Raw genomic sequence first — 26271 nt, 5'->3', positions numbered from 1 at the left:
GCGCGTGAGCAGGCTGAACACTGAGAACTTCCTCGCGGCTAAGCTTTTCCTTAGCTCTCTCTGACCCTGATGGGGCCCTTTGGAAAGGAGAGGCTACTTTTCTTCAGGGAAATCGGATTAGCAACTAAGGGAGAAAGGGAAGAAAGTTAAAAGGAGGCAAGAAATCCAAGCAATGGGCAAGGGATATTTATGTGAAAATGAGTCCATGAAGGAGAGCGTTTCGGGAGAGCTGGGGCGTTGAGTGATTTTCTTAAGGGCTTTGGAGGGGCTTGAGGATTGGGTCTGTGGCCCAGGCTAAGCAGCACGCAACAAAACATTCCCAGAAGTGTGGGAAAGTAGAAGTCGCAGGTCTCGGGCTCAGGTGGAGGGGTTGCATGGACAGGTGGTTCTGGGAAGGATTCTGTGATGACATTTAGGGGGAGAAAACGGAGAGGGGCCCTCTGGGCTCTACAGTCTCTGTGGGCTACCGGGCTCCACTCCTAGCCTCCTGGATGGATTTTGGTGCCTGTGTCTCTCGCCAGCAGGGTGCCCTGGTCCCTTCCGCTACAATCCTCTCCAGCGCTTTTTTCCCCCTCCCCACGGCTTTTCCCCAAAGTGGCCACTTGGAGTCGCACTTTATGCCTGTTTGAGTCTGAAAGCGGAAGGGGGAGGGGAGAAAAGACCTAATCTCTCTTAATCGTTACAAAATGTTCAAACAAAAACACAGTCCTGTTCCTGGACAAGAAAAACAGTCCAGAGGATGAGTCCCGACTCCGTCTTTGCAAGGAGAATGGTCGGGGAACCTGGACCGGCTGGGAACGGGGTTCCTGGCCTTGGCACCGGGTCCCTCGGGAACGACCACTGACCACAGCTGGGGAGGGAGCGGCGACGCCCCCCCCATTCTCATCCTCATAAGCTTTCACTCTAGGGAGCTCAGAGAGGGGGGTGGGCCCTGGGAGGCAGCAGTATGGGCTCAGCTGGTTCTCGGGGTGCCCTGAGCCAGCGAGTTCCATCCAAGTTCCATTTAAGGAAGAAAGGGGTAGGGGAGACCATACACCCCCCCATACACCCCGCCCCCCGATGCCCAGTAGAGTGAATGGGGCTTGTGCGTGATGTGCAGAACAAAGAGCGTCTTAGCCCTCCCTTCCTTCGACTGTTGTGGGGGGGCGGGGAGGAGAGGAGATGGGGGGAGTAATGTGAAAGGCAGAAAGAAAGATGAGAGAGAAAGAGAGAGGGAGAGAGAGAGAGAGAGAGAGAGAGAGAGTTTGGAGTCCCTGCCTAGTCTGCTTCTCCAGCTGCGAGTCAGCTGACGTGAGAGCTGTCACATTGCTCCGGGCCCCTCCCCCGCTGCCTCGGGCCCCGCTGCTGCTCAGCCATTGGCCGGCGGGTGACATCAGGAAAGGGATATAAGGCGGAGGGGGAGGCTTTGCAAATCACAGCTGCACAACTGGGGCTGAAAGCAGCTACTCCAGATCGGCTTTTCTCCCCCTCCTTCTCCTCCTCCTCCTCCTCCTCCTCCTCCTCCTCTTTCTCTCCTCCTCCTCCTCCTCCTCCTCTTCTCTTTCTTTTCTGCCACAGCCACCCCCAACCCCCAACTCCCCGACCGCTCTCGGACCCGGACAAAGTTGCAATAGCCGCGGCTCCTTTACCGCCCGTTCCCGAGGCAGGGCAAAGGGGTGGTGGCGGGGAGGGGAGAACCGGGACTTTGCAAATATCCTGCGAGCGAGCCGAGAGCGAGCCGAGAGCGAGCCCGAGCTTCATCGTCCGGCAGACAAAGACTTTGCAAAAGGCAGCCAGCAGCCCCCTCTCCGCCCCCAAACTGCCGCCGCGCCGCCCGGGCCGAGCCGGCGGGGCCGGGGCTGCCGCAGCCGACGCTCCCCAGATCGCACTGCAGCGCCCCCGCCCCCCCTCTCCTCCTCTCCTCCTCCCCAGCCTCTCCCTCGGCCGCTCCGGGGCAGGAGTCGAAAGTTTCTCTGCGGGCGAGAGCGGAGGCGCCGAGCCTGGAGTGAGCAGCGGTCGTGAGAGTCGCCGGCGACCGAGATGGCTGGAGAGCTGAGCATCGGCCCCGAGCTGCCCACCAGCCCGCTGGCCATGGAGTACGTGAATGACTTCGATCTCATGAAGTTCGACGTGAAGAAGGAACCCCTGAGCCGAGCCGAGCGCCCCGGGCGCCACTGCACCCGGCTGCAGCCGGCGGGGTCGGTGTCGTCCACCCCCATCAGCACTCCCTGCAGCTCGGTGCCCTCGTCGCCCAGCTTCAGCCCCACCGAGCAGAAGACGCACCTGGAAGACCTGTACTGGATGGCCAACAGCTACCAGCAGATGAACCCGGAGGCCCTCAACCTGACCCCCGAGGATGCGGTGGAGGCGCTGATTGGCTCCCACCAGGTCCCCCAGCAGCTGCAGGGCTTCGAGAACTTCCGGGCCCACCACCACCACCACCACCAGCATCAGCACCACCACCACCAATACCCCGGAGTCAGCCACGAGGACCTGGCCAACGGAGGGCACCCCCACCACCACCACCACCACCACCAAGCGTCCCCCACCCCGTCGACCTCCTCCACCTCATCCCAGCAGCTGCCCAATAACCACCCGGCGGCGCACCCGGCCTCCAGCAGCGTGGAAGACCGCTTCTCGGACGACCAGCTGGTGTCCATGTCAGTAAGGGAGCTGAACCGGCACCTGCGGGGCTTCACCAAGGACGAGGTGATCCGCCTCAAGCAGAAGAGGAGGACCTTGAAGAACAGGGGCTACGCCCAGTCCTGCAGGTATAAACGAGTCCAGCAGAAACACCACCTGGAAAACGAGAAGACCCAGCTCATCCAGCAGGTGGAACAGCTCAAGCAGGAGGTGTCCCGGCTGGCCCGCGAGAGAGATGCTTACAAGCTGAAATGCGAGAAACTTGCCAGCAATGGCTTCAGGGAGGCCGGCTCCACCAGCGACAACCCCTCCTCTCCAGAGTTCTTCATGTGAGTGCGAACCCCCTGCCCCCACCCCCCCTCCCCAGCCCTTTCCCATCTCTGACATCTCCATCCATCCTCCTGCTGGAAATAGAGAAGTAAGAAAGGGGGGGAGGGGGTGACGATGAAAAAGTTGAGTTGAAAAGGAACCTTTGGGGCAGAGCAGCGTGTTCTCTCCAGCCTTCCTAGACTCGCTGTGGAAAAAAAAAAGTAGAGAGGGGAGGCACCAAGCTCAACTTTTCAGAAGGTAGGAAGGAGCCTCACAGCCTTAGGGAGAGAGGCGCAGGACCAGGCGGGTGAGGAAAGCGGTTTATCTGTCGCTCGCTTCCTGAACTCTGTGGACTGAGAGAAGGGACATTGACCGAGCCATCCCTCAGAGCCCGCCGGCTGGCGAGGAAAGAAAGGAAGGAAGGACCTTGCGAATGAGCAGCCAGCGCCTCGCGCAGGACTTAACCTGCTGCTCGGGACGGAAAATGCAAGAGGAGGGGAGAAAGACAGAGTGTGTAAAGTGTTCATATAATGCCTCCTTTGAGACCTAGTGACCGAGGACTCAGATGGGACGGTCAATGCGAAATATCATAAGTTTTGCCTGCTTGATTATATAGAAAAAAAAACACGAAAATCTGCATCAAAAATATTAATCCTGCATGCTGGACATGTATGGTAATAACTTCTATTTTGTACCATTTTCCTGTTTAACGTTAGCATGTTGTTGATCACGGATCATCGCTTTTGGTTTGTCTCTCTGGGTAAGAAGGTGTCGCAGTCCTAACCCTTGGACTGCTGGGCGGGCAGTGATCTTTTCTGTTCTGGTTGTTAGCTTGTAAATATCTGCCCCCAGGAAACCGCACAGAGGCGGCTCAGCAGGCTGGCAGGCTGTGTCTGGGTTTGGGTTTGGGGTGTCTGTATGTGTGTGTCTGTGTGTGTGTGAGAGAGGGAGAGAGAGCGTGTGTGTGAGTGTGTGTAGTTTTTTTTTTTTAAGTAAAGAAATAAAGTTACGGGCATTTGCATCAGCATTCAAAAAGCAACTTTTTCCCCCTTTCAATATTGGGCGCACTTTGGAGTTGTGTTTTCCTTTCTATACCCTACCCCACCCAACCCCCTGTAGTTTTCATTTTGGTTTTTCTTTGTTGGGGACTGAGAACTGCTCGAGGTCACAGAGGGAAACAAACCGGGGAAGGGGGTGGCGGCTGAGGGAGAGCTATCCCTTGGCAATGGATTCTGGCGGCTCCAGAATTTAAAGAGGTAGAGACAGCGAGTGTCTGCCCGGAGTGCATCGCAGCCTGGGGAAGGGAGAAGGGTAGTTTTACATAGTCATTGGACATTTTATTTTCACCTCTTTATATCTGAAATATTATACACTCAGGAAACAAAAGGGAGGAAAAAACAGATCTACAATGATTGTCTTGTATGCTTCTGCATGTAACCAAAACCTCTTCTTTCTTGACTCTCTCTCTCTCTCTCTCTCTCTCTCTCTCTCTCTCTCTCTCGTCTCTTTGTCTCTGTCTCTCTCTCTCTTCATCCTTCTGCCACCCCCACCCTACCCCAGGGTAAAAATCCAGCACGATTCTGCCCAGGATGCTCCCTTTCTGGGGTTACTTTAGGATCGCCTGTAAAAGGCGATCTGTCCCGCTCTGACCTTCAGTTGGGTTAAGCCTGTGGCCACGGAAGGGGACATACTCTGAATGTATTGGAAACGAAAAACGTTGGTGAGAAAGATCGCAACTTTTAAGTGCGTTTTTGGTGAAACATGTTTCTTTCTTTGCTCGGGCAGCAAGTGAGCTTCTTCTCAGTTGTACAGTAGTCATAAGGCGTCTCTGGGTGTTTTTATTACTTTTTTTTCCTGCAGGTCAGTAAAAGGATTTAAGTTGCACTGACAAAAATACCAAAATGAAAACGTATTTTTTATTTCTCTTTAGAATACGCTGGCACTGCTGGCCGGATGCATTTTAAGTTTGTATTAGTTTATAAATTAACAGTAATATCAGGATTGTATGAACAGCATGGTGCTTGCAGTTTTAAATATCGTGGGTATTAGTCATGCATCAGAAACGATCTTTGGTTTTTACTGATTCAACTGTGTTGAAATCAAACATGCAGCAGCGAAATTGTTTTTATTTCATGTAAAATAAGGGATCAATTTCAAATCCTGCTTATGATATGAAAATATTAAAACCTAGTCTATTGTAGTTTTATTCAGACTGGTTTCTGTTTTTTGTTATTAAAATTGTTTCCTATTTTGCTTATTAAAATCATTGAAATGGCATTTATTTTGAGAACTTGGTTCTCCTGCGTCTTTTCTTGCCCCTTGCAAAGTTGCAACAACAACTTCTGTTAAGAAGGGAAACGGTTCCTCACATCCCTATCCTTCATGATTTTTTTTCGGGGGGGGAGGGGGATCTCAAACCAACACACTGCAAAAATATCTAAGTGAATGCTTGTGTCCCACACTTGTTCTTTTCTGTTTTCCTGAATCTCTTCCCTTAACTCTCTACACTGGGCAGCCCTGTTCCATTTTGAGGAACAACTTTGGAAAGTTGATCCTCTGATCAGTTTTTTTTAACCTCCACAGCTTAAGCTAGCCACCAGGATCCCAGGTTTCTGTTGCAGGAACACTCTGAACACCCCAAACTCTGAACACATTGCCCGCCCCCCAAACGGGACTGAGAACACTCTTACCCAGAGAATTGACTTTTTCCAAGAAGAATCTTGACTGGGTTTTTGGCTGAACCACAACTGATTTTGAGAGGTAGCCCTGGAGAGAGTACTAGATGATCAGAGAGCTAACCCAAGGGGCAGGGATGTGGCTTTCGGCACCTTTCAGCATTTTTCACATTCTATCCCTTCTCCTAACTATAGGAAGTCACTGATCCTGAAGCCACCATCCTCCAAAGTTCTAGGCAAAGTACTGACTTGGTCTTCTGATCAGTCTACCCTAATGACCTGAGAGTCAGGTATGCATCAAGGTCAGGGATCAAGGAAAGGAACGAGTCATCTACAAACTCCAACCTTTTTCACATCCACACTAACTCAGTGTAGGTATTTTTTCAAACTAGGTCCAGGCAATGATAAAGCCTCCCATCATGGTTGTTGGGTGGCTTGTACCTTCTGCTTTTGGAAACTGACCCTGGCTAGTGACTTCTTGACCACTACTCAGAATTCGATGCAGGTCTCCCTAGGGTAGGACTTGGTCTGTCAAACAATTCCTGCCTTGCCTTTTGGGGAGTGCAAGTGAGCTTCTAAGTCCCTGCTCCAACCCTCCATTTTATTATAGATCCTCAGCCAGAGCAGCACAAGCCGGATCTTTACTACTTGGAGGTGGGAATTAGTAGAGTAGAGAACTCGAGGTCTAGCATACTCAAACCCCTCTAACCCCACAAAAGTGAGAACAGTCTGGGTAAGGTAATCCCCTGATCTGCCTAGAGGCAGCAAGTACAAGCCTTTTAGGAAGCCCCACATTAAGAACTAAGCAAAATAAAATATAAAAGAAAATGGAAACCAAATCATTCTATGACCCACACTTCTCTGTAGGCCTTTGATTTTCTTCTTATCCCAATATGAACATGTAAAAAGAGGGGTGGGGATCCTATAAATAGACCCAGGGTTCTGTGCCCTTGGAGCCTCTGACTGAACTGAGGATAGGAGCTTCTGAAGGCCCAGTGGCTCTGAGCATCGGGTTGTAGGCAGAGGGTGGAGGGGGGTTCTCCTTAAGAAGAGGTTGTGACCAGCCTGAAGTCTGAGAAGCATTATTTTTCTGTATCTCCTCTTTCTTGGCCTGAGGATGGGTGGATGCTAGGGCCACAGAAAGGCTGAGAGGAATATTGTTTGTGGAAACTGCCGCTGCATATTAATGCCCCCTCTTGCATGCACAGAATACATCACTGTGGCTAATTCAGCAGTTCAATCCTGTGGAAGGCTAAGACTCTGAAAGTGTCTTGAAGCATTCTTCATACTTCCCCTGCTTCCCCAGCTCCCACTCAGTTCAGTCCTGCTTAAGACCTTCAGTGGACAGTGGAAAGAGAATGAGGAGTGTGTGGGTCATTCTAAAGAATTTTGATGCAAGTGAGAAAACCCCCTGTGGGAACAGTCTGGAGTTAGCAGTCAACCACTTATTCCATTCCCTGGAAGTCCAGAACCACCGCATGTACTGCTGACAACTTCCTACATCAGTTCTCAGGGCTGGACACTCATCGGGAAGCTGGTGAAGTTGAGAACATGCGTAGGAGAATAAACTACCCAGGTGTCTTTGACTGCAATCTCACAAAAGAATAGCTGAAAGTGGTTCACACAGCAGCCTGGGGACTTTCTTTCCTTCCTAAATAGGGGACCAGTTTACCTCATTTGGCATCCTAGCTCCTAGTGTTTTTATCTCTAATCCTCTAGATTCCAGTATTTCAGTCCTTCCAACACCCCAGGAATGTATCTCTCAGTCATCCAAGCTTTTACCCACACATTTTCCCAACCAATTCTACCCCCCCACTCTAAACTTCTATGGGAGTCCCATTCCAATCACTCTTCCAATTCTTTCAGTCCCTCCATTTCCTCAGGATTTAGAATCATAGCCTCTAACTTTCCAACTTCCTTGGTTTTGGAGGTTTATTCTCTGCACCCGGGGGAGCAGTTTGGAAAAGGTGGCAGAAACCAATCCGGTTGTGAAAAATAAATGAATTAGTACTTGGCTGAAGCTTTGAATCAAACAGCCCCTACCCAATTCACTGTTTTGAAATGAGAAATAGAGTAAGTTATTTTGGGATTGGAGACGGAACTAAGAGAGTGCCAAGTGTAAGTGTCCACATCTGAGTTCTTGTGTCAAGGTGGAGATGATTTTTTCCCCCCAAAAACAAAAACAAACACTATAGTTCCCAAAGGATAACTTGGGCAAAATTTGATTGTAGCTACTAATACTAAAGTTCCTTTAACATCTGTTTATTTGTGTGTGAGCACACATTCAAGTGTATATACTTTATATGTTCAGTGCTTCCAGAGATTTCAATAGAACTGGAATGTCTGTTACTCTTCCTTCTATCATTTGGTCATAAGAGATATTCCCGAAGGAAGACAAAGCTGTGCTGGGGCACAGTAGGTACCTCCCTGGAGGAGGTAAACTTCTCTCACCTTATATGGCTACTCTCAAGTCAGTAAGGAGTTAATCCCTTTCTCCTTCTGTTTTGGTTGAGGAGCCCTGAGTGAAAACCCCCATGGTTAACTTTGTCTCCAGTTCATTACTGATTCATAAAGCTGTTGACATAAGAATAAGTGGGATGATAGATGACTGGAACTCCAAAACAACTTTCTTAATTTGGGCCTTCTTTTTATCCTGGGGCCTGGACCTAAGCTGAGGCTCTAGGCACCCAAATCTATTTCTCCTAGATTGGTGTAAAGTGGGCATGGTGGTGCAAAGGTGGAAGGACAGTATTCTTTTAAGTTGATTTTCAATCACTTGACACTTTATTTACTGACCAACAAACCATTTATTTTGCCTTTGAAATAAACACATTTATAAGAAATTATGGAAGTGCTTACAGTTCTTGAACCAAAAGGGTAGTCTCTCCTTTCCCATCTAAGCATAATAATAAATAATCATTTATTACACATAACTTGTACTTGCACAAGCACACATTTACACTGTCTTTCTTAAAAGGCAGGACTTAAAGGTTTAGGAATCTCTATTTTAAGGGCGATAGAAGTAAGAAGAAACAAAAACATTTCTTAAGTGGGCCCAGTAGTCTTGGAGAAAGACATTAAAACAATTCTAAAGGAGCTGATTCTTATTCTTCTCTCGCAGTTAATCTGAAGGAAGCACTAAATACGAGATTTTCTAAGCCCCCTCCTTTACCAATTCGGCTCCCCATTTCAGGGACACACAGAGACACAGGCATCTATACCGGCCAGCGTTTTCGGGCACACACCGTCATCTGCACATTCTCTTTGTCAACTCGAAAAGGCTTGGTCCGAGGACGAGATATCGCCACCCTGCCACCCCAGCTCCCCTTCCCTAGTAAAAGGTCTTCCCTGTCCTCAGGTCTAGTACTCTTTCCAATCGGCTGATCCCCTCTTCCTCTTCAGTTACAGCTTCTGTCGATTCTGCGGCGCCGGCCCTACTCCTACATTTCTGCCACTGCCGCTGCCTTTCCTGATCCTGCCCCGCCCCCCGGTCAAAGTAGAACTAGGAGCCAGTGGAGAGATCACTCCCTCCTCTGAAGAGTTTTTAAACTCGTTGTGTTGTGTGTGTGTGTGTGTGTGTGTGTGTGTGTGTGTGTGGTATGTTTAATCGCCACTCCAATTTGTTCATGCTTAGTTCTTTGTCATTAGGGGCTGGTTCTCTTTTAAGGCAAGAAGAGCAAGTTGGGCGCTAGCTTCAGAGGAGGACTGGAGAGAACTAACTAGGAAGCTACCGTGGGGCCCGGGGAAGAGCCCTGGGGGAGATAGCTTCGTAGGAGGAATAACCCACTGTGCTTCTTTGATCTTTCGGTTTTACAAAATCTGTTGTTTCGGGCTCGCAGTTCCATTAGTGAGGTTCACTAGAGCCCTAGACAGAGACGTAAGCTAGGACTTGATCTGAACTCTTTTCTTTCCTTCTGTTCTTTTTCTTTTCCCCTTTCTCTCTTCCCTTCCTGTCTTCTTTCTTTCTCTATTTCCTCCCTTTCTTTTCCCTTCTTTCCCTGTCCTCTCACTATACCTTTTAAAGTCTTTCTTTCTCTTTTTTCTCTTTCTTTCTTCTTTCTTTCTTCTTTCTTCCTTCCTTCCTTTTTCTTCCTTCCTTCCTTCTTCTTCCTTCCTTCCTTCCTTCCTTCCTTCCTTCCTTCCTTCCTTTCTTTCTTTCTTTCTTTCTTTCTTTCTTTCTTTCTTTCTTTCTTTCTTTCTTTCTTTCTTTCTTTCTTTCTTTCCTCCCTTTCTTTCTTTCCTCCCTTTCTTTCCCCTTCTTTCCCCGTCCTCTCACTATACCTTTTAAAGTCTTTTTTCTCTCCTTTTGCTTTCGCTCTTTTCTTTTCGTCTTCTCTCTCTCTCTCTCTCTCTCTTTCTTTCTTTCTCTCTTCCTTCTTCCTTTTCTTGCTTTTCAAGCGGACTGGTAGAATGATGGAATAAGTCTTGATAACGAGTGGGGGGAGTAAGAGGGAGAAAGACGAAGAGTGGGAGCCCGGCGCGCTTCCAGAGCCAGGAGCACCAGCGCCCTGCTCCCCAGCCCGCCCGCCCGGACTTGGTCGCACCGAGAGCTCAGTCCTAGAATGGGGAGAGGCGTTGGGGATTTTCTGATGAACCCTGTCTTTCTTGATAACTCTCCCCAGCTGCTGAGGGTTTTCATTCTCTTCACTGGCCCAGAGCCCGAGTTGCGCCAGCAGACTAGTCAGTGTCGGAGCCTGACAGTACAAGGTCACAGGCGTTGCAGAGGGCCATGGGTGTCAGCTTTCGAAGAGGAGAAAGGCTCCGGGCTGGGCGGAACTGAGCCGAGCCGAGCTCAATAGAGAGTTTTGGGCCCAGGGAACGCGCCTCGGCTCGCCGGCCGGCTGCATCCTTTCCGAGCCGGGCTCAAGCTCCCACGCTTCCTGCAGAAGGGCCGCTTGGCAGAGGCGTCTTACTGGAAACCCAAGGACACTGGTTGGCAGATCCACCGAGCCACAAAACGGCCTGAGTTTTTTCTGGGTGCAAAAGCAACTCAGGAAAGCAATACCGATTCCGTTTTTGAATAACTTAACGCCCCTAAGTTTCCAGGCTCTAGCGCTTTACAAATTAGGACCTCAGGAGCAGTTAAAAAAGGCTATGACTCTGAAAACAGGTTTATTGCCTTTACACTGAAATGGACTTTTTACACAAACAGCACTTAAGAAAATAAAGACGATCCCCATTCCCCCCCCCCCCAACAAAAGTCCCTCATCCTCTGCAAATGAACCACTTCCACCCCAATTAATTTTACTTTAGACCATTTAAGCTACATGTAAAATACCGTTTTTTTTTAAAGAGTGCTGGTGGTGGGGCCCTTTTTGCACCGTCACAGGTCTCAAACTCTGGACCCGGAGAGGTCAGTGTTTAATACTTCCTTTCTTACATAACCAACCCAAACAATTCAGTTTTCCTCCTGGAAATGTTACCTCAATCCCTAGTCTTGAGTGGAGAATGGGCCCCTGCAAATCTCCCTTCAAACTGGGTAGGAAAAGGAATTGCCGTCATTTAGCTGTTTCGAGACACATTGGTCTTCTCTAGATATTTAGACATGGAAGAAACTCGATTTTGTAAATTCCCCAATTACAAACTAAGGCCCCCATAGGCCTTTCTGAGGTCATTTGGCAGGATTTTTGAGGGACAGCTGGCAAGATCTGTGATTCCTTCCACCAGGAATCTTGGGCTTCTTTGTAGGAGGTTTTCCTTAGCCAGGGAAGGAAGTTAAGGGTTGGTTGGCTAATGCTAGGGTGCATTCTAAAGGAAGAGGGTCCCTACATCCTCTGGAATGTTTCCCTGTTTGTTTTCAAGTCAGAGATTCCAACTGTCCGTTTCCTCTTGCTACATAGGATAGCTTCCATTTATTTGGAGGAGGAAGTCAGTGCTATCTGACTTCATTGAAAGAAATTAACTATCTGAGAATATAAACATTGAATTTAATCATCAGCATTTGTTCTGAGACAAGACTCAATTTGAAATGTGTCTACCCAGTTACTGAATGTAGCCACTTAAGTGTAAAATTGCAGCCTATCAAAGATTTTTTTCATTGTCATAAAAAAAGATGATATTCTCTGGCATGGAGGTCAAGGATCAAGAAATCAAGATAGGAATAGAGTATCTGAATCTTTATTTTTTTGTCTATTGCTTCATTCACTTCTCTCTTTCCTGGTTTGAAACTGGTTTCTTTACCCCATCTACTTACTGTTTGAACCTTATTTTTTCCTTCTGATCAAGTGCTTAATCAATTTATTAAATCTTATTAAATCTTTTTATCCTTACTATCCATATCCCTGACAAGGAAAGACTGGAAGTCTTAGACCCTGAGACTCCACAAGGACTAGGTTAAGTGTTTCCTGGATAAATATCCTCTGAATCCTTCTAGGCTTCCCTTTCCTTTCATATACACTATGTTCATCATTAGACCATCTTGGGTTTTTCACTCACCTTCATGACTGTGCTACCATGACCTGGCTCTCTTCAGGCTCTCCACATGCAGCAGTCCCTTGATTCTGAGTGACAGGCAGGAAGAAGAGGCTTCCTGCTGAAATGTTGCTAGAGGGAGATGCAGGCTCTCTCTTTAGCTTTGTTTTTGAAAGGAGCAAGCTCACCCCTGCATCTGCAGTTTTGTGATCATTTCACTGTCAAAGGGATAAGAAGCAATGTTATCCTTAAAACCAAACTGAAGCCTGGGGTGGGTAACCTTTCTGGATGGTACTCAAGGAATAGGATTGGGGGAAAGTTCCTTTGTTTTCCCTGGAATCTTAAGAATTGGTAAAATAGAATGATCTTTTAAAAATCTGGGGAGGTTCTAATCAAGCACTGACCCCCCCCCCCCAATCACTCTCCGCTTTCTTTCTCGGAATGGTTATCAGTTGTAAGCAAAGGTTGCTGAGTCTGAAGATCTTCCTTCCTTCCTGAAGTCTAAAATCTCAGTTTAGTAGCATGCACACCCCAAGTACTAATCAAAGGACCTCATCATTGTGTTTATTCTGTTACTTCTTTCTGGACCTGGGATTTCAACAGTTTTCCCCTAGATTTCCTTAGATTCCAATCTGGTAATGGCACCATAACTTCATAAACTCATTCAAAAAGACTGGAATGGATTTTATCAAGTCTGACTCTCAAATTATATAAAGTACAGAGAGTTACAGAGTTACAGAGATGTACAGAGAGGGTCAAACTGTTACTAAATGTCTGATAAGGTTTTTGAACCCAGGGTTTCCTAACTGCAAGTAAAGTAATCTATCATCATACTTTCTCTCTAATTTAATAATCTTAGATCATTTGCTTGAGACATTGAGAAGTGAAATGATCTCACAGCTAGTACATGTAGCAGGCAGGACTTTGATCTTCCTGACTTTCAGTCCCTGTCTCTATCCACTACGCCATGCAGCCTTTCTGTTACAGTTAGCAAACTGACTTCTGTCATGCATTTTCTCATCCATCATTGCCTGGAGTGGAGGAAAATCATAGAATTGCTCCCAAGTGCAGATTCTTAGGGTAAGGCCAGTGAACCCTTCAATGAAGCTGCCTGAAAACAGTACTGAAAAAAAATCAGTGCAGAAGAACTGCCTGATCCCATCTCTATGGACTACTTCAGAGATAATTTTGACTCCATCTAATTCATATCTCTCCCTTCATTTGCCAATTTAAACAAAACAAAACAAAACAAAAAGTAAAGCCAACCCCAAAAGAGAAAAACAACAACACAAAAACCCCAAACCATTTTCCTGGGGAAACCATTTTCCTTGCTCTGTTCTGGGTATGAGTAAAGGGATTGTAATGAGGTACTGTTTAGTAACAAAATAAAGCCACCTTGAAAAGTGAGGGTATCTGTCCCACGGTTAAGTTTCAGACCTTGGTCAGAAGCATGGCATCACCATTTGACTCAATAATTCATGAAGAAACTGGGCTTAAACTTCCAGAAACATTTTGGAAATATAGTTTCTTTGCCACTGACTTGGAGTCTGTAAATCCTGTTTCTAATAAATCAATGGAATTCAGTATCCTTTAAAAGAACTCTTTCACCCTTAATCTGTTTCCCATTGAACTTTTCAGTAAATATATCATAATTACCAGACTAAAGTGTTTATGGATGAAGCAGCGGGTAGGTGAAGCCATTTTGTTTTAATCATTTGCTGCTTAATCAAGGACATTCTCAAGGAAGGTTTTGCAGCTTTTAAAATACACATGGGTAGAAACACCCACATACAAATGCTGAGCAAAGTCAATGGACACCTTCACACCTATACCTGCACATTCAACATGCTAAGGTGAATGTGGGCCAACCTGGTTAAGATCCCACACCCCAGTAGATATATATATGTAATGTTCAGAGTTAGAGACAAAACAATCTCTTTCAAAGGCATCATTTATGATGGGGCTTTATATATTTAGCAGATGCTGGGGCCTGGCAGACCTGGACACCTCCCTGATGTTACAGTTGCTCTTTGGGACTGAAAGACAAAAAACAATTTGACTTGATTGCTGAATGGGTGTTGCCTCAGTCAAACTGAATCATGTTAAAGACCTTAGCTTAAAAAGGCTAAGGTTTCCCCCTGCATCTAGGGCCATATTCAGTCATCCTGATCCATATTTGGCCACTGAACCAAGAGGACTTTGGAGGAGAAAGTAAAGCTAAGTGACTTTGCCAACCCTCTCTCACTTAAATCCAAGGACAAACAACAACAACAACAACAACATAGTAATCTGCAGACTTGTAGCTCACTGGATTCAGCAAGCAATCAATGGACCTTTTATAATACTTTAGCACCACAGAAATGGCCATGATAAAATGAGCCAGTCCTTTAAATTAATGGCACATTTTTGTGGAACTCTTTAAGGTTTGTCATTACTTCCCTTTTAGCAACCTTGTGAAAGAGTCATTGCAGGTGAAGAAAATGAGGCTTGAAGAGGTTAATCCATTTTCTCAAGGCCATTTCTAGTAAAATAATGCTGCCAGGAAGTTTTTGCAAGTATGATTATGATTATCTTCATTTTTAACAGTGATGAAACTGAGGCTTAGAGAGTTTAAGTGACCTACATGGGTTCAAACAATTAATAAGTGACATTTTGTTGTTGTTATTGTTGAGTTGTTTAAATTTGACCCTTTGTGACCCCATTTTGAGGTTTTCTTAGCAAATTTACTGGAGCAATTTATCATATCCTTTTCTAACTCATTTTACAGATGAGAATTGAAGTTTCTAGCAAACAGAGTTTTCTAGAGTCACATAGCTAGAAAACAACACAAGGCTGCAAAGGTGTGGTATGCCATATGGTAATGGAGTTTCAAGTAAGTATGTATCAAGAACAGGCCAGATTTGAACTCAGGGATATGAGTCTTCCTAATTCCAAGCTTAGTGCTCGATCTATTGTACCATCTTGTTGTCCCCCAAAATGACATACTTAGAATCTAAACCCAGTTGTGCCTTGACCTTAAAGTCTACCATTCTTTCCCCATGGATCACCTTCTAATACTTTATCAGAAAATTAGTTTCCTTAAAATATTAGGGAAACTTGTCCTGTGTGAAGATGTTAGCATGTGAGTATGTTTTTTCTTTCTTTCTTTTTTTTTTAAGGTTTTTTGCTAGGCAAATGGGGTTAAGGCTTGCCCAAGGCCACACACAGCTAGGTAATTATTAAGTGTCTGAGGCCGGATTTGAACTCAGGTACTCCTGACTCCAGGGCTGGTGCTCTATCCACTGCACCACCTAGCTGGCCCATGAGTATGTTTTGCTTATGTGACCTTAACATGGAGGGAGATCCCAGAAGGAGAAAGAGAGGTTCCATTTCTGTTGAAACCAGTGGGGGCTCTGAAGATAGGTTGGGACCTTGCAAGTTTCTCCAAGTTATTTTTCCCCACATTTTTGACCTAGAGAGGACCCATGTCCAGTGTTTTCTACTTCAAATATTTCTCCAGCACTTTATTTAGCTCCATTTTTTGACCCTCTCATATTTTTATTTGTATCATACTTACTTGTGTTCATGTTACATTCATTATGTTCAGAGTTCCTTGAGGGCTGTAACTGTAGTGTGAGAGAGCTACAGCATGGAGCCAATGGGAAATTCTGAAGAACAAGAAATATCTCCTCATTAACATAGAAGATGTCATCAAGGAAATAAATATGATAGAAAAAAGGTGCTGGATGGACTGGTCAGATGTTGAGGCATGAGATGACAAGTGGAAGCTAGAGTACTCCACTGGTATTCTCAAGATGTCAGGAGATATTGAGAAAGGCCTCCAGCTCAATGAATGACCCCCCCCCCCCCATTAAATTATAAAGTGCATTGGACTTCAATGCCAGACACAGGATGGGCAGACACAGATGGGATATGATTGCATTATGGGAGGAACTTCCAAATCAAGATCACAGATCCATTTGAATATTAGCAGACTAGATCTCTAAGGATCCATTCAGCTCTAAATCCTTTGATGCCCTGGTAATCTCTGGTCTCCCCCAAAGTACTTTGAGAACCCACATAGAAACAAGCCAGGATCTAAACACAGTTCTGAGAGAATAACATTTTTGGATACCATTTAACATATGGAGCCCCTGTGTGGAAGGGGGCCAGAGATAAGCACATTGTTCATTTAGTTCTACATTTACTAAGTACCTTCAAAAGAAAGAGATCTTTCACACCAGGTGAAATCAAATCCTGAAATGTTTCTACAATCTCATTTATTTGGATCTGCTCTCCAAGACGCAGATTACAACCTATTCCTGCTTGTTCATCCTGTGCAATTCTTATTTATATCCTCCCATAAGACAAAGGGGCGCCACCATCTGGGTTGGAGAACTTTCTTGATTGATTCTGACATCTTGACAGTGTCACATTTTGCCCATTGACCTATTATCCCTCAGCCTTGACATGTGACAGGTTCATGTGTTTTAACCCATGTCTTTTACAGATGAAGCAAATGAGGCCAGAGGAGCAAATTACAGAGGCAGGATACAGTTACACCTGAGTCCAAATCTAGTCACATCTAACTGCCTCCCATCACACCAGGCAACCCTTCTAGCCAGTTCCAGTTATGGGCAGATCTGGGGGAACCTTTCCTACCTAGGAATGTAGCCTTTTTTTCCTCTTAGACAATTGTGGTTAAGTGACTTTCCCAGGGTCACATAGCTATTAAGTGTCTAAGGCTGGATTTGGACTTAGGTGACTCTAGGAAAAGCGCTCTATTCATGTGCCACCTAGCAACCTCCAAATGTAACTTTTTCGTAAACCTTGGGGACTCTGGAGAGTGGTGTGGCTAACCTTAGGCCTTGTCCCCTGGTAACTTGGAGAGATGAAATTCAGTCTTGAATTTCTCCCCAGGATAGTATCCTGATTCAGAACAGTAAGTGAGTGTGACCACAGCTGCTAGGGTCATCATTCTTCACTCCCTTCTTTCCACAATGAAACTTCACTCTAGGGAACAAGGTATAAGGGGAAGCAAGTTGGAAGAGTGGAAAATGTGACTTTGGGTACCTGAATTGAGTGCTTCCTGTCAACTTTCTTGATATACATCATGTCTTTTCCGTTATTCTTACTCAATACCTCTTATATCTGCTTTTTTCCTTTTCATTCTCACTGTCACTAGCTTTTGTATAGGTCCTCATAGCCACCTGGAAGCTAGGTGGTGAAGTGCATACAGCACCTGGATCTGGAGTCAAGAGGACTCATCTAGCTGTGAAAACCTGAGCAATTCACTTCACCCTGTTTGCCTGGTTTCCTCATCTCTAAAATGAGCTAGAGAAGGAAATGGTAAACCACTCCAGTATTCTTGCCAAGAAAACTCCAAATGGGGTCACAAAGAGTTGGATATGATTGAACAACACTCATCCTATCGCAATAGTCTTCCTTACCAGTCTTCTTCTCACCTCTAGTTTCTCCTTCTTCAATCCGTCCTGCATGTGCTATCAGATTAATTTTCCTTATGCATTGTGCTGTTCTTGATACATACTTACTTGAAACTCCATTACCATATGGCATACCACACCTTTGCAACCTTGTGTTGTATTACTTTCTGAAACATTGCTCTACAATGTATTTAGTTGATAGTCCCCTGTACATCTCCTCCTCCTCCTCCTCTCTGAATCATTCTTTTGTGGGCATGTTGGCCCCTATGAAATGAACTCCCAACCTTCATTCTCAGAGCCCCTTAGGATAATCTAAGGGCCTCAGGGTGGTGAATGTATAGAATACCAGACTTGGAATTAGGAAGATCTGGGTTGGGATTTGACTTCAGACACTAGCTGTATGATCCTGGGCAAGTCACTTCTGTTTGCCTCTATTTCCTCATCTGTAAGGTGGCAATAAAAACCACCTACTTCCCAGGGTGGTTGTGAAGATCGAATGAGACCATTTTAAAGCACTTAGTACAAAAACACTAAATAAATATTGCTGTTATTTTTACTATTATTATTTTATTACTTATCCTTCAAGACTCAGCTCAAAAAAATCATCTTTTCTTCTAAACCTTTCCTAGTCCCCAAATGATCTCTCCTTCCATGAAAAGTCAAATAATACTTTGTAGATTTTTTAGATAGTTAATACTTTTTATTTCTTATTGTACTATAGTAATTAGTTTTTTCTCTGTATTTTTTATGGTCTCCCTTTTCCTGCTCTGTACCTTTAAAAAATTTTTAAAATTTAATTTATTTTTCCAATTACATGCAAAGATAGTTTTCAACATTCATCCATTTGTATTTTTTGAGTTCCACATTTTCCTACCACCCTCTTTTCCTTTCTCCCCTCCTCAAGGCAGTGACCAATTTGATATAGGTTGTATAATCTTATTGAACATATTTCTATTAGTCATGTTGTGAAAGAGGAATTAGAACTAAAGAGGAAAAAAACATAAAAGAACAGTTAAAAAGTGAACATAATATGCTTTGCTTTGCATTCAGACTCTAGTGTTTTTTTTTTCCTTTTCTTTCAGGATGTAGATAACATAACAGATTCCTTGGGGATGTCTTTGATCACTGAACTATTATGAGGAGCTATATACATCATAGCTGATTATCACATAATGTTGTTGTCATTATGTACAATATTCTCCTGGTTCTTTTCACTTCACTCTGAATCATGCAGATTTTTCCAGGCTTTTCTAAAGTCTGACCACTCATGATTTCTTACAGAATAATAGTACTCCATCACATTCATATACCTGCTTGGTGTCTTTGAACTAAGCATTATACATACCTACTTTATCTCACCTCGAGGAGCCCCTTTCTCTCTTTAAAAAGTAGCTGAAGTCCAAAGAATTTAAGATGAAAAAAATGCTGTCTACCTATAGAGAGAGAGAGAATGGATGACCTCTGACTGCAAATTGAAGGATAATTTCCTCACTTTTTTTTGTAATATGACTAATAAAGAAATATATGCTAAATAATTTCAAATGTATAATTGCTTGTTTTATTTGTGGGTGAGGGAGAGAGTTAGGGCATATATTGGAATTAAAAATTTTCAAAAGAAAAGAATGTTAAAAAATAAATAATAAAAAATTTAAAGTTATAGGAAAAGAAAGAATCTGGAGTACAATATCTTCAATTTTGTCCTCAAAGTTCTAGGTTATAGTTACTAATACGACATTCAAAATTGAAATTTTGGAGTTCCTTTTTTGTTTCATCTATCTCATTGGCTAGAGAAATAGCCCTGCTTTTGATTCCTGTGAAAATAGGGATTTGTAAGCAATAAAGTTACTATGGTTCAATACTAAAAAACAAATAGCTGGAAAGCTTTTTCCCATGCCCACAACTACTAGTGGCCTTCCTGTCAAACTACCTTATATTTAACTATTTTGAATATTCACTTTACATTTATGCTGTGGGTACTTATACATATGTTTGTTGATTCCATCATTAGAATGTAAGGTCTTTGGGAGGAGAGGTTGTCTTTCTCCTATATTCCTAGACCCCAGAAGTGTGTGGTACATAGGAAATGCTTAAATTCTTGTGAGTTGATTGCATTTCTTCCTTCTGTTTAGTTTATGAGTTCCATTGGGAGAATGGCTGATTTTTTTTTTATTGACTACCCATATCTTCAGAGCATTATTCTCTGTCCTGGGAGATCAAATAAATTCTCTAAGTCCTGGGTGGTTTGAAGGATGTAGAGGGTAGAATACTATCTAGGAACACATTCTCCAGAGCTCCTGGCATATAAAATATTTGGACACAAGAAAGAAATGCTCTAGAATTCTGTTGTTGGGATTTTTTTCACTGCCAGAAGGAAAGTCTGGGATCCCGTTTGAATTTTGCTTCTTATTTAAAAACTTTCCCAACTAGCAAGCCTGGGACCAAAGAAACCCAAATATCACAGAACTTTGCTATCTTCATTTTCTGTGGACTAGGCTGGGCAAACAAGAAACCATAAGGGAAAGAAAATACCAAATAAAATCTGTTGTGTTCTAGGTGGAGCAAGGTTGGTTCTTTCTGGTTTCTTCCAGAATGAGAATCTCAACTCTGCCAGCCTAAGATGTATCCCTCTGCCTCTTCTCAGATGGCCTGTCTAGCTTCAGATGAGTGGCCTGGCAACTTGAAAGTGATGGAACTTCTGAGTAAGAATGGAGCTTTCATAGTAACTGCTGGAGGAAAGAAAAGGATGCCACACTAGAACATAGTAAGAAGAACTTAATATTAAAAATAAATCATTCTTATCTCCAACTCATTGTACTTTTGGTTTAGCCATTTGGTGGTGTGGTAGAAATAAAACTTGGAGTAGTTGAAATGATGGTTGTATAATGTTGGGCAAGTATCTTTACCACTGAAACTCAATTTTCTTACTTGTAAAATGAGTAGTTTCCAACTAAGGACCTTCTGATTGGTTATTCATGTGTATATACACATATACACATACATGTATGTATATGTATGTGTATGTGTGCTACATCATATATAAATGTCATAAATAGATGAAGCTCTTTAACCCTGCAAAGTTGCTATCATTTGAACTCTTCATCTAGGATCAGTCAAATGCTAATTTAATCAATCAGCAAATGATAACAACTCTAATGAGGATGGAAGTTGGTTGTAAAGAGAAAGCTCAATTCTGACTTTCCCTTAAGGCCTGACTTCTTCCACAAGCAAGAGAGACTAAGGAAGTAAGTGGGAGACCAAAGTCAATCTAATTAACAAATGGAGCCATCATCCATTCATTTAACCATCTTTCCATCCATCCACTCGTTCATCCAAAAATTTTTATTAAACACTTATTATGTTTAAGACTTTATATTTAATATTAATGACTAAAAATTAAATCTCATTTTGTCTTCACAGCAGCCCTGAGAGGTAGGTGATATTATTATCCTCATTTTACAGATAAGGAAACTGAGACAGACAGAGGTGAAGTGACTTGCCCAGGATAACACTGCTATGTCTGAGACCATATTTCAATCCCAATCCTCCTGACTCCAGGCCTAGTGCTCTATCCATTATATTACCCAGCTGATGCTGGGCAACACAATAATGCAGATGCAATACAACCCCGCCCCCCAAAGAAAAAAACAATTCAATATTTGAACATAAACCACTTGGAGTCTTTGGGAGAAGGGGTGGTATGATATGTTTACCTGACACTTCTGGAAAGATCTGGAAAAACAAAATGGCTGTAGGAAATTCTGAGGGAGAAAGAACTTTTTTTTAATCTATGGTGTGTATATGGTAGGGAGTGGGGGTGGTGAATCAAGGAAGACTTCATGGAAGAGGTGGCATTTAAACTTTGGAGGAAAAGAAGAATTTTAACAAGCAAAAGTGAGGAGAGAGTGCACTTCAGGTCAAATGCCCTAGGCAGAAGGAAGGTCTCTTAGAAGTATCTAACTTGGAAACATGTTGTGACCTGGCTCTGGAGCTATAAAAACTCAGTAACATGGAGAGAGTCCATTCCATGAAGATTTTGATAAAGTTAAAAAAATATGGACAATAGGGTGATATAGATATCCACTTGTATTATTTCCCAATAATCAGACAATTGATCTTGATATCCTCCTAAGATGGTTTATAAAATCTTCTCAAATTGGGAAATAGGCATAAAAGACAATAAGAAGTTGAACTGAAGTCACAAGTAGTCGAGAAGAATCAAAGTTGCCTTATTCTATCCCTTTTCTATCATGCCACATGAAAGTTAACCACATGTCATACCTCACTGCTTTGAAGAGTCTAACCTACACCAAAAAAAGAACAAATAAAATTGAACTTTGTATTTTGCGTATGTATTTATGTGTGTGTGTGTGTGTGTGTGTGTGTATGTGTATGTATGTATGTGTGTGTGTATGTTAAAGGACTAAATTTTGATGCTGGTGTGTTCCCTTCCCAGGAGGGAAACTGAAAGAGTATTAAATAAAAATGTCCTTGAAGTAGACTGGTTAGACCAAACCTTTTCACCCAGAGGAGAATGTAGCTCCTGATTTAAAAGGCATTCTACCAACCTCTGAGCTTAACTTTATCTTCTATGCTTGTATTTATTGCATTTAAAAAGTACTTGACTCTAGATTGACCCATTTGTAAGAGGCTTCAGTTCACTTGATCTATCCTATTATGTAAAATTTCACATCTCCTCCCAAATGGGGACCACTTGCTTTTGGGTAATGTCTGTGTGGCTTGGGTTTCTTGGGAGCAGTCCTTGAGTCAGACAAAGTTGGAGATGCAGAAAGTGGCAATGAAATTTCCATGTAATCTAGCTTTTATCCTATTATTTTGATAAACTGAAGGTAAACTTTTGTCTTTTCCTTGCAATGTTGGATTTAACAGCTTAACTCTCAAGAGAAGTCCTTGGGTTTATGCTTGTAGCCTGTTGCAATTTTTGAATCAAGAAGAGAAGCTTCAAGATCTTAAGTCATAGAGAGACTTCTGGGATTCCAGGCCATGCTGAAATTTAGGCTGAAAACTTCCAGGGGGAGGGATGGAATGGTGGGGGGGAAGTAGACTATTTGAAAGTTTCCTAATTTTTCTTACAGATGAGATACTAAGTTTTCTTGCTTATTTCAATGCAAGAGTTTTCAGTATCTCCTAAATTCGGCAGTCTGGATCAAAATTCCATTTGCTTCAACTTAGTTATAGCTCTGATCTTGATTTCTTTTCTGCTGCTTCAAACCCATGGCACAATATTTTCTGTTCCCCTTGCCTTCCTCTAGTATTTTTTCTCAGGTGACAATATATAGAAAGCGCTGGACTTGGGGCTCTCATTCAGGCCTACTGAATCAAACTTATTTTCTCTCTTAAACAAAATTTATAATCTTTGTACTTTGACTTCACAGGACCCTTGAAAGGAAAATGCTTTGTAAAGCTTCAAATCCTGTAGAAATGAGAGTTTTGAAAGTTATGTCTTTCTAGACTATAGCTGCAACCAGGAAAAAATGCACCAATGGTTTCAGAGCTGGAGCTAAACTTTTTCAATTGTGCAAATCTTACTTCAAGTTTGCGGCATTGGTCTGAGTTGGTGACGTTTACTTCTTGAAAAAAGAGAGCTGATAGCTTTTGGAGAGGAAGGTGTCAGAGAGATCAGCATTAAAAAGTACTCCCATGTGGAGCTGTAGTGAGATAGGCTGGGCTCTGATGCCAGAAAGCATCTTCAGAGGAAATTTGAATTTCTGCCAGGAAGGTCAGATGTCATCGTGGTTACCACAGGCCACATCCACATGGTATAGCATGGAAGAGAGGCTGGGACAAGTATCTGGATAATTTGAGCCACCAAAAAATAGCTTTTCATAATTATCAAGTTTCCCTCAATTATCATAATTAAATATGCTTCCCTTAATTAGCAGGACTTTTTATCTGAATTACCTGAGTAATTATGACTATGTAGACCTATCTACAGAGTGAAACCTGCTCATTATGATATTATCCCCATTCTTCCAACATTTTTTTTGTCAATTAGCCAAGACCTTTAATTGAAGTTTTTAATCTCTTGAAGGATCCTTTGTTATCCAGTACTTGGCCAACACAGCTGAAAGTCATATTCTTATATCGTTTGTGTTGAAGAACTGCTTCTGTCTTCAGTAAAGGCACTCTGGAATGGAATAAAGGCATCCTGGGATGGTATAAAGACAACCTGATATGGAGTAAAGCCATTCAGTGGAATAATGAATTGTGTATGTTTCAGAAGCCCCCAAAGTATCAGGAGATACTTTCCCATCTGAGATATTTACCACTCATGTGAAGAATTATTTTATTACATGATTTTAATACTTCTACGTGAAGTCAGCTCAATTCAATTAACATTTATTAAACACCTTCTTATGTAGAGCCCGTGGGGGAATTACAACATTTAGATCAGATGTGGTCTACAGAGGCTCTCTTGGAGCTTATAGTCTAGTAGGGATTGTGATATATACACAAACATATGTTTCTGTTTATAATGTGTATTTTTACACAAACCAAAATCTATAAACTCAGAACCTTAAATACATGAAAATAAACAAGACTTGCACATTTTGGGGTCACCCATTGCTTGGGAGATTTCTTCTTTCTGATGTTTGCAGTTGAATTGGAGAGACAAAAGAAGAATCCCTTCATTCTCTTCAGCTATAGACGCTTTCTCTTCCCCACTTCTATCTGGCCATACTGACATGAAACTCTCACGAAGACATAATGATTTTTTAAAATTAGATTTGTATCATTCCAGAGCTGATCCAAAGTCCAGGTACTTTCTATTAGGGGGCAGCAAATAAAGAGTGTTTCAAAAGACAGTGAAGGTTAGGAGTAATGGATTCAGAGTAAAAAGATGTGGGTTCAAGTCTTGTTTCATCTACTTATTACCTTGGGCTACCATTTTTTCATATGTGAAAAGAGGAGGTTGCAACTGATGATTTTTAAAGTCTATTATACCTTTAAAAGCCTAGAATTGTTTGCTATTTCCAGGGCATCAGTACTCTTAAGAGCTATCCCTGCATTTTCCCAGAATGCTTTGTAGAGAGTCCTGTACAAGGAGAATGTTCAATATATTTTGTTTGTTATTACAAAGATATCCTATATTGACCTTAGAAAGAACCTTGGTCTATGAGCTCCACATGCCAGGCATTGATACTGATATGGTTATTTCCAGTGTCAAAGCAAAACAGTACACTTCTATGCTTCACCAGACAAATGCCTGAATAAAATTTTCCCTCTTTCCTGTCTTTTAATCTATCCATGAAAAGTACAATATGCAATCACCGAGGCCCCAGAAGGTGGCCCATTGCTCCTTTGGCTGAGACAAAGGAGAAACATATCCTGGACTGTCAATTTTTCATCAGTGTTCGCACAAGGCAACCCAGAAGGGTTATGAAAGGCACTGGGTAATAACTTAGATTTATGAGAAACTCCAATCTCTTTTAGTTTTTGAGGAGAGGAGCCATAGCTTACCAGACTGAGCAGCTTGTATCTTCCATCTCCTGTTGGCTGTGCATATCCCCTGAGGAAAAGTTGCCAGGAGTCAGACCATGTGTCTTCCATCTGCACCAAAGGTCTTCCCCCTGCATAGAGAGCCTACCACTTCTGCTGCTGCTTCATTGCTGGTTTCCCCAGGTTCAAATACCATCAAATACCTTTTCCTATCTATCTCCAGACTTTGAAGGAAAGGGTACTTATGAAGTGAGGATTCCCATCTGACCATCTGACTCATATTTCACTTGCTTCCAGTCTAATCTGCAACCTCTGTTGGGAAGAAGAGTGGGAAGAGTCCATTAAGTTATGAAATTCTCACATCTGATCACACCCTTCACACACCAGTGATTCTGAACTTCTGTAGATCATCATCCAAAGACCATTTCACACCTGTCATCTTCCAATTTCTCAGTCTCATTCCCCTCCACTTCAAAGTTCCATCTAAATACTATTCAGTCCTCCCACAGTGTCTTCTGGAATGTCTCTGCCTGTTCCATAGGCAGCAAACTTTCCTTCATTTTAAATCTTTTCTTTTCTACAACTCTCATCTACTAGCTGTTATTGAAACCTGACTCCCTTCTGATGATAGAACTTCCTTGGTGACTCTTTCAAAACTAAAATGGACTCCCATGAAGAGCAGTAGTCAGGTTGTGCTCTACTGTCAGAGATAATCTTCAGAGGAAATCTGATTTTCTGTCAGGAAGGTTAGATGTAATTGTGGTTAGCACAATGCAGCCCGGAGGGGTTGTGAATGGCACCTGGGTAGCTTAGATTCACGTGGTATAGAATGAGGAGTAGGGGGAGGGGAGAGACTGTATCATGGGTTTCTGGCAGCATATAGAAACCCAAAAGGAAAGGAAACCAAAAAGGAACCTAGAACTGGTTGCATTTTTAGTCATTCTCAGCTCATTGATTGAGGCCAGGGAGTAGGAATACTTCTTAGTTCCCAATATCACTTCCAGGTTCTCCTCCAATCTCCTTAACCTCTCTTCCTTCGAGGTTCATTCTGTTCATATATACCATCAAATCAAAGTCCTGATAGTTGTTGTCTACAGACTGCCTCCCCCCACCCCCATTTACTCCCTTTTCTTCCTCAAAGAATTTTACATCTGACTCACAATTTTTTTTTTCTCTTGCTCAACTCCTGACTTCATAGTGAGGGATCATTAAACATCCAGTCTCCCTCAAACATCCTAACCATTCAGTTCTTCAATTTATTAGATTATCATGACTTACTCCTCACTCAGCAATAAAAATGGTCACATCCTTGACCTGCAAAGCTAAGAACTCTGTGTTCAAGAATTCTGAAATCATCTTATCTGACTATAAGT

General features: G+C 43.1%; 1 protein-coding gene across 1 annotated transcript in view; it reads left to right on the top strand.

The window, feature by feature from the left end:
• Positions 1–1429: 1429 nt before the first annotated feature.
• The window catches only part of MAFB (MAF bZIP transcription factor B), a 40455-nt gene continuing 15613 nt past the window's right edge, over positions 1430–26271 (top strand). The window contains exon 1 of the mRNA XM_074211965.1: positions 1430–2951. Within this exon, the coding sequence (XP_074068066.1) occupies positions 2020–2951 (932 nt within the window). The 5' untranslated portion in view covers positions 1430–2019. The remainder of the gene's footprint in view (positions 2952–26271) is intronic.

This window comes from Macrotis lagotis, chromosome 1, assembly GCF_037893015.1.
Source record: "Macrotis lagotis isolate mMagLag1 chromosome 1, bilby.v1.9.chrom.fasta, whole genome shotgun sequence".
NCBI lineage: Eukaryota > Metazoa > Chordata > Mammalia > Peramelemorphia > Peramelidae > Macrotis > Macrotis lagotis.
This window is presented reverse-complemented; position numbering and strand designations above follow the sequence as displayed.